The following is a 13565-nucleotide window of genomic DNA, read 5'->3' on the forward strand; positions in this document are numbered from 1 at the left end:
CCCCTCCCCCGCCCCCAGGTATGGCAGCCATCATGTACCCTCCCCTGCCCCCAGGTATGGCAACCATCGTGTACCCTCCCCCACCCCCAGGTATGGCAGCCATCGTGTACCCTCCCCCGCCCCCAGGTATGGCAGCCATCGTGTACCCTCCCCCGCCCCCAGGTATGGCAGCCATCATGTACCCTCCCCCGCCCCCAGGTATGGCAGCCATCATGTCAGTAATATTTCATTTCTTTACACATCCTTGTCCCTGAGTGAGAATACTGAATTCCATCATACAAATAAGACTCTTACCTCTATATGATGGTAATAATATCTCCTCCTATGTACTATCCCAATATGTCACTGGATGAGTGCGATTACTCTGATCTTATCAGATATCTGACTTGTGTTTGCTGGCACTGATTATTTCTCTGATTTCTATAATGACTCCGGACTTCCTATTTATTATACAAATCAGTGAAATAATCCGATGATTACAATCAGTGGCAGCAAACACCAAATATCCTAAAAGAAAGGAGAAATCTCACTGATCCAGGGACATGAGGCTGTACTAATGGGCGCTAATAGGCTGCACTGATGGGCACTGATGAGGTGGCACTGATAATCTGCATTGATATGCTGCACTGATGGCTACTGCTGATCGGTTACCGGGGGAAAGTCTTTCCTGCTGATCGGTTACCGGGGGAAAGTCTTTCCTGCTGATTGGTTACCGGGTAAAACCAAGTTTCCCTTTGCCATCTTTCTTCATATCAATAAGAAAAGAAGAACAACATTTCATTTTACATTCATTTATTTGATGGAAAATCATAAAGCTCTGCAATTCTATAGTAGTCTCAGTCAAATGCATTATTAAAAAATGACAAAAATATATGGCAGTGCCTCCGACACCTTCAACTCTCCAGCTCCCTCTCCAGGTGGAATAGGAAAATGGACTGAATTGTGAAAGCAATATGTGGCAGTGCGCCCCGTCACCTAGAACGCTCTAGCTCCCTCTGTAGGTGGAATAGGAATGTGGGGTAATCAGGAGAGGCACGTGATATTTCTCTTTTGAGTCAATAATGGTGAAAACAACCTGCAGGAGGGCAAAATAAAATACCGGTCAGAATTTCCTTTATCATTCAAAATGTACTTAAAGTGGTTGTAAACCCTCCATATCCCCAGTGAAGTGACCGGTCTCAGGTAATACACAGATATGAAACAAATCCTCCTACATAAGTTGTACCTGTTTATCTGCAGCATCTCTTCTCTAGAATGTATACAGCTTGTCTGAGTGTTCAGAATAAAGGGGGCAGTGAGATGAAGTTACACTCTGTAAAGCTCAGTGGGAGCTGATTGGAAGGAAGGGACAGCCCCCCCCCCCTTCTCACAAGAACAAAGCTGAGGCTGTCAATCACAGGCTGTATGCTGGAGCTCCTCCCCTGGACTATAATAAAGCATCCGTCACCAATTTATCTCTCACCCCAAAACTCAGGGTGTCTTCATATGCAAATTATGACCGGAACTTAGTGATCTCACTTTGGCTCTCCCAATCCCACACCACCTTATTAGTCAGTAAATGTGATTGGTGGCTCACTGGCCAATAGGGAGGTCCAGGGAGAAACCTACATCAATCAGCCATAACATTATGACCACTGACAGGTGAAGTGGATTACTGATCATTGATTACTGATTGTTGAGTTTGTTGTGTATGGGGCTGCATAGCAGCAGATCGGTCAGGGTGCCCATGCTGGTCCGTGTCCACAAACAAAAGCACCTACAATGGGCACGTGAGAATCAGAACTGAAGCCCAGAGCAACGGAAGAAGGTGACTGGGTCTGATGAATCATGTGGATGGCCGAGTGCGTCACTTACCTGAGGAAAAGATCGCACCAGGATGCAGTATGGGAAGAAGGCAAGCCTGGGGAGGCAGTGTGATGCTTTGGTCAATGTTCTGCTGGGAAGTTTTGGCTCCTCCCATTCATGTGGATGTTACCATGACGTACCACCTGGCTAAACATGGAAGCCATATTCCCTGATGGCAGTGGCCTCTTTCAGCAGGATAATGCACCCTGTCACACTGCAAAAATGGTTCAAGAATGGTTTGAAGAACCCAACAATGAGTTTGAGGTGTTGACTTGGCCTCCAAATTCTCTAGATTTCAATCTAGTCAAGCATCTGTGGGATTTGTTGGACAAACAAGTTTGACTTATGGAGGCCCCACCCCCCAACTTACAGGACTCCAAAGATCTACTAGTTATGGCTTGGTGCCAGATACCACAGCGTATCTTCAGAGGTCTAGTGGAGTCCATGCCTAAATGGGTCAGGGCTGTTTTGGTGCAATAGGGGGCCTACTCAGTATTAGGTGGGTGGTCATAAAGTTCTGGCTGATTGGTGTATGGCATAACCATCCAAGGTCTGGACATCTGGATACCACTGTGGGCTTCGGAGCTACACTTGGGGAGAAGGTTTACCATCTTTAAAATGGTACATTTTAGAGGAAACCAATTAGATTGTTACCAATGTGTGTCAGCTAATGGACAGGCGCTCCAGCGGGCATCATCCAGTTCTAGAGCGGTGTGTGGCTCCATGCCTAGTGACATGGCTGCCATGGAACCAGCAGCTCTCGCTGGGCTGGGAGGATGGCCGCTGTCAGTGTGGGATAACAGCCTTCCTGAGGGATATTTGGGTTATTATGAATGATACAATTCCTATTGATTGCTCAGATGTGCCGTGTCTTGCAAAGAAATATCGATCACGCTGGGAAATTTCTGCATTCCATCCAGGAAGGTTCCTCTGAACCAATGTAAAGTGATTGTTTCACTGTGAGTCTCGGACAGAGGCCATGCCTGACCCCACGGACCTGTTCATGGAAACAATTCCTGGCAGACCCCCCCCCCCCCCTTCCTCTGCAAGAACAGAACTGGAGGAATGCTAGGTACCACACAGGCACTAGATCACCTTCTGCTGCCAGCATGTGAAATGAAAGGACTACTACTACTGCCAGAAACATCCAACCAGAGCCTGCTTTTCTTCACAAGAGTCGGTGAAAGCCAGAATCTGGTTGGGTGCTATTGGTAACAAAGACAATTCTCAATGAAGACCCTTTTTAAGTAACAACAGATACCTCTGCATAGGGGTGGAAGGCCTCAAGTTTCTGCTGTTTCCAGTATTCTCCAGTATCGAATCGCAGCTGGAAGGTCCCGGCTGTAAGAGGTTCTCCGCGTAGAAGTCCTGGGCATCGGCCGTCCTGGTCGGTGACACTGGGTGACACGTTTAAAGCCAAATCATTGAAAGTTCAATTATGCTTCAACATACTGAATATACCTTCTGCCCAGCACCCTCTGCCCAGTACACTTACACTCTGCCCGGCACACTTACCCTCTGCCCAATACACTCACCTTCCATTCAGCATGCTCACCTTCCGCCCAATACGCTCACCTTCCACCCAGCACGCTCACTCTCCGCCCAGTATGCTCACCTTCCGCTCAGCACGCTCACCTTCTGCCCGATACGCTCACCTTCCACCCAGCGCGCTCACTCTCTGCTCAGCACACTCACCTTCCATCCAGTACACTCACCTTCCGCTCAGCATGCTTACCTTCTGCCCGATATGCTCACCTTCTGACCAACACGCTCACCTTCCGCCCAGCACGCTCACCTTCCGCCCAGCACACTCACCTTATGCTCAGCACGCTCACCTTTCTGCCCAGCATGCTCAGCTTCCACTCAGCACGCTCCCCTTCCGCCCAGCACGCTCACCTTCTGCCCAGCATGCTCACCTTCCGCCCAGCACGCTCCCCTTCCGCTCAGCACGCTCACCTTCTGCCCAGCACGCTCCCCTTCCGCTCAGCACGCTCACCTTCCGCCCAGCACGCTCACCTTCCACCCAGCACGCTCACCTTTCACCCAGCACGCCCACCTTCCGCACAGCACGCTCACTTTCCGCCCAGCATGCTCAGCTTCCGCTCAGCACGCTCACCTTCCGCTCAGCACGCTCACCTGCCGACCAGCACACTCACCTTCCGCCCAGCACGCTCACATTCCATTTAGCACGCTCACATTCCGCCCAGCACGCTCACCTTCCCCCCAGCATGCTCACCGTTTGCCCAGCACACTCACCTTCCGCTCAGCATACTCACATTCAGCCCAATACACTTACCTTCCACCCAGCATGCTTACCTTCCACCCAGCACGCTCACTTTCTGCCCAGCGCGCTCACTTTCTGCCCAGCACGCTCACTTTCTGCCCAGCACGCTCACCTTTCGCCAAGCTTGCTCACCTTCCACCCAACACGCTCACCTTCCACCCAGCACGCTCACCTTTTGCCCAGCATGCTCACCTTTCGCCCAGAACGCTCACCTTCTGCTGACTTGTTCCCATTTTGCTTCTCTGCCATTAAACTTGGACAAAGTAATTGTCAGACCTTTAGCTGGGGTCCCTTGTGCGATGTTTAGGACGTGTGTGGTCAGCAGACTCGTAGCGCCCCCCGACATTTCCTTTAGAGAAGAAGACCACATGATTTGTTAAAGGAGCATATTAATTACATTCAATAGTATTTCTGACGCAGGTTGAACTGGATGGACGATTGTCTTTATTCAACCTTAGCAACTATGTAACTATGTAGATTCCCCATGTAATACGTCTCCAGTCCATGACTATCTCCAACAACTTCTATATCATGTTCACAGTCTCTGAAAGTCTCCTGCACCAAGTCTCTGACCATCTCTGTATCATATAATCAGTCTCTCACCATCTCCTGTGTCATGTCCTCAGTCTCTGACCATCTCCTGTATCATGTCCTCAGTCTCTGACTATCTCTGTCTCATGTCCTCAGTCTCTGACCATCTCCTTTATCATATCCTCAGTCTCTGACTATCTGTCTCAGATCCTCAGTCTCTGACCATCTCCTTTATCATATCCTCAGTCTCTGACCATCTCTGTATCATATCCTCAGTCTTTGACCATCTCTGTATCATATCCTAAGTCTCTGACCATCTCTGTATCATATCCTCAGTCTCTGACCATCTCTGTTTCATATCCTCAGTCTCTGACCATCTCTGTTATCATATCCTAAGTCTCTGACCATCTCTGTATCATATCCTCAGTCTCTGTATTTTAATCAGTCTCTGATAATCTCTTGTATCATGCCCATAGTCTTTAACTACTGTATATCCTGTTGTGTGTCTTCTGTTTCTGATAATTAATATTCACTGAATTTTAGGTTTGGTCCTTTGGTGAGGTCGGGGGCAACAGTTGAGGCCCCCCATATCAAGAAAGTTGACTACCACTGGTCTAAAGCCTTCTGTGCACCTAAAAAGCCATCAATTAGTTAATCTAACTTTGCTGTAGGCACATCAATGGGGTGTCTATGGCAGTATATAGTGTACAGCCCGTTTACCTATTCTTTTACAGTCAGAATTTAAATCAAACGAGGCTCCATAGGACAGCTCGGTACGGGGACGTACAGGACAGCTCGGTACGGGGACGTGCAGGACCGCTCAGTACAGTACATCCCCATACTGAGCTGTCCTATAGGTCCCTTTACCGAGCTGTTCTATAGGTCCCTGTACCGAGCTGTCCTATAGGTCCCCGTACTGAGCTGTCCTATAGGTCCCCATATCGAGCTGTCCTATAGGTCCCCATATCGAGCTGTCCTATACATCCCCATACTGAGCTGTCCTATAGGTCCCTGTACTGAGCTGTCCTATATGTCCCCGTACCAAGCTGTCTTATACATCCCCATACTGAGCTGTCCTATAGGTCCCTGTACTGAGCTGTCCTATAGCTCCCTGTACTGAGCTGTCCTATAGGTCCCTGTACTGAGCTGTCCTATACATGCCCATACTGAGCTGTCCTACATCTCTTGGTTTCCTAGGCCTTCATTCCTCCTTCTTTAGTCTGTTCCATGGATCTGTAATGAGGATTACCTCGCTGAGCTCCAGGCAGCAGAGCGTCCATCCAGCTCTCAGTGCAGAGGAGACATTTCCTGCCTGCACATGACAATGCGTTGCTGGAATCCTCCCATGCCGGGTGGGAGGGGTGTACAACGCGCAGCCATTCCAGGAGTGATAATAGTACAAGCTGACAGTTATAAACTGCAATAACAGTTACCTGTCCACCCTGCAAGTGCTGCTCAATACGCTGCAGCCGGGATCCGCTCATAGTAAAGGCTCTTCGGGGCAGAATTTGGACTTTAGTCCTCTATGGGTCATGTGACGGAGGGGTCCTGGTTAACTTTTACCAGTCTCTGAACACAGTGACCCCTGACCATGCCTGACCAATCCCAGGGAGGGAAACGGGGGACTTTTTTTTTTTTTGTTTAAACTTTTTACATTTATTTTTGCATTTCTTACAATGCTGTTGAATGCGAACAAAGATGTTGCAACGTTTCAGAGGCCCCGCCGCATATAATGCGCCTTTTACAGACTCCGATAGTGTCACACAATTTCTGAACTCCCTTCCCTTCTAAGTGTTAGTGTAAGAAAGGCTTAGAAATGTGTCACAAAAGATTTATTAGGGTTTTTCCAGCAAATACAACAAACTCGTACATGTGAGTAGCACTGCTCCTTCTGTATGATAACTTCTCAGGCCTCCTCTGATTTCCAGCAGACAGTCACTTAGGGTAAAATCCACTCATCCATCCTTACTCCCGATGGCTCGTCACACAATAAACAGTCCAGGGGATTTGGTTTTTGGTATTTATTTTGGAACTTGGATGGGAGAAGGTAATAGTGGGATACTCCAACTGGAACTATACACAATGGACAACACTCACATGGCCTCACCAGGTTGCTTTTGGAAGCAGCTGCACTGCTTAATCCATACTGCAACATGTATGGAAAAGGTTAAGTCTCCTTGATCTTTTCTCTCCAGCAATAGACTTGGTGAACTACATTCTCTTCAGGACACTCTCTTGCATCCCCTTTATTGACACCCGTCCACTGACTCTTCTAGCTTCAGGGGTGGCCCCCCTCAGGTCAGGCCCCTTGAAACAGATCTGTACTGCAGAATTAGATCCTTCAGTGTCTCGCCTTCCAGTCAACTTCACCGGACCTCTGGGTTTAGTTCCTTACTGGCACTCTCTAGGCCCTCGGGTCGACTACCTGAGGCCGAATGGTACCTCTACAGAGGAGGGGCAGCCACCCCCTCCCTCCGAGACTCCGCTATCCAGCCGAAAGACCCCAAGCACATGTGCTCTTGGCTTTTATACAGTATCCCAGCACGCACCAATGCACTTTTCCTCGCCAAATCACCAGGGCTGTATCAAAAGCCTGTGCACTCCCACTGTCCAATATGCCTCCCTATTGGACCAGTGTGAAACACTCTGTGGACAGAATGAGATGCACATTGAGCATATTGAGCAGACCTCACTAGCAGATCCTGGTCTCTGGTAGGCAGAGAACAATATAGATTTACCTGCAATCCCTTCGGTAGGCAGAAAAGATCCAAAACTACAGTCTCTCTCTAGCACCTACCTAGGAGGGCGCTATATGTGTTATACTGTAGAGGACAAGTAACGTATCACAAGAATGAATTCCCATTAGCCTTGTTATTAATAGGATTGTCCTTTCCAGAATGAATGACACTTCCAAGGAAAGCAGCTCGATAATTCACACATGAAAAGGCAGAAGTGGTAAATATCCAGTCCTTTGGGTGTTCCTCAGCATCAGATCAATGAATATCATCATATATAACAAGCTGCTTTTCCCTGAGCTACGGAGCCTAAAAACCCTTAATTGCAGCTGCTCCTCACCATGTGATCACTAAAAAAAACTTGAAACACAGCACAAAAAAAGGGGATACAAATTCTTATAGATCTAGGTGAATGTGAATGTAAAAAGAAACATTACAACATAGTGTCAAAGAAATATCACAAATCAAAAAAACTCGCACCAAAAATGACTATAAATTAGACATGTGATCAGTGAACTACTATGGTGCAACACATGTGCTAAAAATAACTGCCAAATATAATTCATAAAAAATAAAATGTCCCAATCCAGAAAAAAGTCCAAATCAGCAAGTGTCCAGTGAAGAAATGTACAGCATGCTCTGTGCTGTCTTCTTAATACAAATTAGTGCAAATCCGTGGAATAACGTGTGTAACGGATCAACCGTCACCCCGACTGGGTACCTCCGTTGACGGATGCTCCTAGTGCTTCTCTGAGGGCTCCAAGCACTCCACCAGACACCATAACCACATCAGACCCCACGAACCGCCGCAGCTTGGTTGGGGTCTCGCTGTCCCCTACCCACCCTGGACCTACGACAAGGCTCCAGGTTGCAGTGGGTGAACCTCTCTTTTCCCCAGAGAGTGAAGCAGGAACAAGCTCTTACAAGAGCTTAGTGATTATCCAAGGGAGTATGAAGAGCATAGCAATCCCTTGTAGCAGATTCCCCCAATAAGAGACAGCACTCTAGATTGAGGGTGAAGTAGAACTCAAACTGTTTATTCAAACACATGCACAGAGAGATATACACTGTGGGACAATCCCCCCTCCCCCTTGGCAGCCATTCCACATACATCCCATAATAAGTTTATCTCGAGGCAGACAGACACAATAGAACAATGGAATACAGGCACTTACCAATAACAACCCCCCCCCCCATCCCATTGTCTAGCAAGGGTCTACAACAGTCTAAGTCTCCCAGTGTAAAGTGGGATTAAATCTTCATATTTCTATATGGAGATATTGCTGACAAATATTACTGTCCCACTTGAAGCAATTCAAACCATTAATTATCTGTCTTTCACTTCCAGTGACAGTGACTACCATCACATATCTTCCCCCCAAAGGTAGACTAACCAGGTATCAGACCTCCAATCGGTCTGTGTCTGAGTTAGTCGGGTAAGTCCCAAAGAGTCAATCCATCATGGCAGCTTCCTTGACAAAGTTCCACATGGTTTGTAAGTTTGTCCTGGCAAGGTGCATGGAGCTCTCATAGCCGATCAGTCTATGGAAGTCTGGTTTGGGCAGGCCAGACTGGGCTTCTTGGTCACCCTGTGTCCCTAATAGACACAGGGTGACTTGGACATAAGAGGGGCCTAATGGGCTGAGAGAGGGGTTTTCCACCCTCTCTAAGGTAGGCTGTATTCCATGGGCCCTCCCAATGTCTGCACCCACTCAGTGCCCCAAACAAATTGTCCAGAAAACATTGTTACTCACACAGCCAACCTCTGCCTCTCTCATAGAACATACCTGCCGCTGGGGATAAGCGTGGACTGGCCCTTCTCTCAGGAGTCCTTTCAGCCGCTGGAGAGAAGACAGGGTGGCAGGGGTCACTTTGTCAGGCTGTTGGGGATCTGAGCCGACTGTCCAGCATCCCTGGGATATAAACGTGAAGACTGCAGTCCCATCCACTACCACAGAAACTCCATATTTTGTATGGTGAGGACAGAGGCCAACCGCACTCTGCTCTGTTGCCAGCTCTTCTGCTGGGTTGGTGTCATCATTCTGGGGCACCAACTGCTGCTGGGAAGGGGAGTCAGCTGCTCCATCTTCCTTACCCTCATCTGGCGGTTGGGACAACCTTTCTCTGGTACTGTCTCCCAGATGTACAGATCCTGGCTGGGGAGGGAAGACAGTTTCCTCCTCTCTGACTGACTGTTGGGGAGGGAGGACAACAACCTCCCCTCTCTTCTCACCCTGGGCCTCCGGAACTGCCACAGATGTGGGGCAGAGGTCATTGACTCTCTGTCCGGCTGCCAGCGCTTCAGCTGGGTGTAGAAACTTCACTTCATCAGCTTGTCGCTGGGGCGAGAGGCCGATTTCCCCTGCTTCCTGGAACTCTGTAGCTGTTGTGGGTGCTGGGCAGAGGTTGGTAGCACTCTGCCCTGTTGCCAGCAATTCTGCTGGAAAGTAAACTGAAACGTCAGTGGCCTTGCACACATCTTCCTGGGTCACCAATTGTTGCAGGCAGAGGTCAGCAGCAATAGGCCTGGATGCCCGCTCTTCTGCTGTAGGCTCACTGGGAGGTTCCTCCTCAGCAGAAAAATCTATTAGATCCCCAGTCTCTGGAATTGCTGAAAGTCCAGGGCATGGGCTGGTGGCACTTAGGCCCAGTACCAACACTTTGGCAGGTGACTTATCATCCATAACATCCTCCGATGAAAAGTCAATTACATCTGTGATCCGTGGTTGGGGAATGAAGATGGCTTCCTCTTCTCCCATACCTTTATCCAGTGGCTGGACAGATGCATTCCTCCATCCACGCCCGTCCTGTGCAGAAACAGGTTCGTCCAGGTGAGTCAGCACTTGCTGCATCCTCCAAAAGACCTCTGCATCCAAGACCGTGGGTGCAGATGAGCAAAGCACACTATTACTGTGCCATATTGTCGATTCTTCAATCAGGATTTCTGGACTGTCAGTTGGTTCTTCTGGATATTCCCAGGCAAGGGGAGCCAAGCCCTGGTGCTGAGCAAAGTCTTGCAGCCGTCTGTAGGCGATCTCCAGCTCCCATTCCTGAATGCCCAGAGACTCCATATCTTCCAGTGCCCATAATCCTTTCTCTGTAATCCATAATTTCCTCTAACTGCCACTCCAAATCGCTCCCAAAGTTAGGGTTCCCTGACAGCTTCCCGTACAACAGTCCCGGCCATCGTAGCCAAAGCCTTCTGTTGGGCTGTCATCCAATATCCAAGGGCATTTTTGGGATACATGCCACTGGAGGGCTCTATAGCTCTCTTCCAACCACATCTTTGCCCAGACCAGCCTGCTTAACTCAGCTGTCTGCTCCTTGTGCAGTGTATCTCCCAAAAACAGCTCCTGCAATCCATACTGCGACCAGTACCTTTTCTGGATGGAGGGGAGGATTTTTCCCTGGTGGCACTGCTCACAGGCTAGTGTTTCCTTGCAGAGATCCAAGCGCACAGAATCATGCCATCCTAGCAGGACCTGCTCTGACACTGGTCTACTGTGCTGTATCTGCATCTCTCTCAACCTCCTCACGAATTCCTCTTCCATGGGGACACTGCATGGGTGTTAGCTCACTCATTAACGTTACCGGTGTCTCCAAGAGCTGCTTCTTGCACTAGGACGCCATTCCACCGCTTGCCACCAATGTAACGGATCAACTGGCACCCCGACTGGGTACCTCGGTTGACGGATGCTCCTAGTGCTTCCCGAAGGCTCCAAGCACTCCACCAGACACCATAACCACATCAGACCCCATGAACCACCCCAGCTTGGTTGGGGTCTCGCCGTCCCCTACCCACCCTGAACCTACGACAAGGCTCCAGGTTCCTGTGGGTGAACCTCTCTTTCCCCAGAGAGTGAAGCAGGAACAAGCTCTTACAAGAGCTTAGTGATTATACAAAGGAGTATGAAGAGCATAGCAATCCCTTGTAGCAGCTTCTCCCAATAAGAGACAGGACTCTAGATTGAGGGTGAAGTAAAACTCATACTGTTTATTCAAACACATGCACAAAGAGATATACACTGTGTACAACCCTCCCTCCCCCTTAGCAGCCAATCAACATACATCCCATAATAGATTTATCTCAAGGCAGACAGACACAATAGAACAATGGAATACAGGCACTTACCAATAACAACCCCACCCCATCTCAGTGTCTAGCAAGGGTCTACAACAGTCTAAGTCTCCCAGTGTAAAGTGGAATTAAATCTTCATATTTCTATATGAAGATATTGCTGACAAATATGACTGTCCCACTTGAAGCAATACAAACCATTAATTATCTGTTTTTCACTTCCAGTGAGGGTGAATATCGTCACAACGTGCAATAAGTGAAGGTGGATTCCCAATGTCTAATACACTTACCAGACTCTGTGGACCCCTTAGCAGTATTGCATGTGGGTCACTCAAGGTTTGGGCCCGGTAAGGTTAGGCACTTGTTATCCTGGTGAGTGCTTTGTCTCCAGGTCCCCCAGCGGTAGATGGACTTTTAGGATAAATATGGGTATCCCCAGTGGACATGTGTTCAAAGGCAATGGAAGAAAGAGATCTCCATAGCGTGATACCGTTTAAAGATTTTATTATAAAAAAGCAGAGTAACACTTACAGATTTGTGGCTACAAGATCGCTAGTCGTATGACTGAAATGCAGAGGCATCCGGTTCTTGTGTGGCCATTTGGGGTGTGCACTTCCCTGTTTGCGTTCCATCCGGTGACCGGAAATGACGCCATTGGTACTGCCGTCAGCCGGAAATTGTGTTGACGCGTTTCTTTTCACAGACGAATATACGTCTGTATATACCATCATCCTATTCCCACCCTACTAGTTTCACAGAGCTGATTTTGTACACTGATATGAATTGTTTTTATATATATATGATTTTTTCACATTTATATTTTATGTTTTTATGTGATATTTTTTCACTTTGAGATATATATATAATTTGGAATATTACTTTTATTACTTGTACTGTCACATTTTTTGCACTGATTTTTAGGAATTTCTGATAGATAATAACAATCAATAGGCTTTGCACTTGCACTTTTTTGGATGGGGGATTTTAGGATACTATATTATCAAAGGGTAGATTTGCGCTGATTTTATAACTTGTTGATTCACTTCATGCTGCACAACTCTGCAGTCAATTAGCAGCTACTACATACTATAGCATACCTTTACAATAGCCTATAACCATTGATTGTTTTATGCGCCAGATCATATTTTATTACATACTTTCATTTGGTAGTAAATGGTAAGGGATATCTCCAGATTTTTTTTATATTATCAAAGAAAAACTGGCCCAAGACAGTAATAAAAAAAAAAAAAATGTATATATATATATAAATATATATATATATATATATATACATAGAGAGAAAGAGAGAGAGAGATAGATATAATTTGTAAAATGTAGCTGTATATTTCTTGTTATTACAATGACCTTCCACCAAAGAACAACCCAAAATAAAATTCTCCGTATTCTATCGATCACAGGGATACCTCATACTGTATGTGTATGTTAGTTGGTATTTGTACCCATAGTACAGCCCAAAATCAATAGTGTGTATTTTGCTTTTTTTTTTTTTCTTTCCTACCTACATACAACACAACAACAGTAAGTACCGGTTCACATTTCTGCGATCACAGAGATCGCATGTAATTCCGAGCGCACTGCTCATAAAATTACATGCGATCTCTGTGCGGTGCAAATTCAGTGCGAACTTTCAGATCGCACTGCGATATGCGATCTGATCTGAGGGTGTCGTTAACTTTTAATTGACACCCCCAGCGTATCGCATATGGCAGTGTGAACTGCCAGGGGTGTGGATGCGATGCGGGAACACGCTGTATATTCGCAGCGTTCCCGCATCGCACAAATGTGAACCGGCACTGATTCTAATTTTAAATAAAAAAATCCTGGCCTAAATATACTAACCCTGACCTTTGACCCGAACACTAAACCTGGCACGGACATAGATCAAACGTTGATCCAGGTATTTATTCTTTATTATTTACATTTATTTTTTACAAACATGTTTTTCCTTTCCATGGGGGTTTCCAATCAGAGGCTACTACAGCGATCGGGTGACCTGAATTTGGGAGACCCGGGTCCCGATCGTTAGTACATACTGAGGCTCTCGGTGAGACCCCGGTCTCTGTACTGGGAG

General features: G+C 47.3%; 1 protein-coding gene across 1 annotated transcript in view; it reads right to left on the reverse strand.

The window, feature by feature from the left end:
* Positions 1–844: 844 nt before the first annotated feature.
* Positions 845–13565, reverse strand: part of LOC309565703 (cadherin-1-like) — a 54392-nt gene continuing 41671 nt past the window's right edge. Inside the window, exons 9-11 of the mRNA XM_082270676.1 lie at positions 4342–4478; positions 3107–3242; positions 845–1075 (exon numbers count right to left, since the gene is read on the reverse strand). Coding sequence (XP_082126802.1) covers positions 986–1075; positions 3107–3242; positions 4342–4478 — 363 coding nt within the window. The 3' untranslated portion in view covers positions 845–985. The remainder of the gene's footprint in view (positions 1076–3106; positions 3243–4341; positions 4479–13565) is intronic.

This window comes from Pelophylax lessonae (genome assembly GCF_965119305.1).
Source record: "Pelophylax lessonae genome assembly, chromosome: 10".
NCBI lineage: Eukaryota > Metazoa > Chordata > Amphibia > Anura > Ranidae > Pelophylax > Pelophylax lessonae.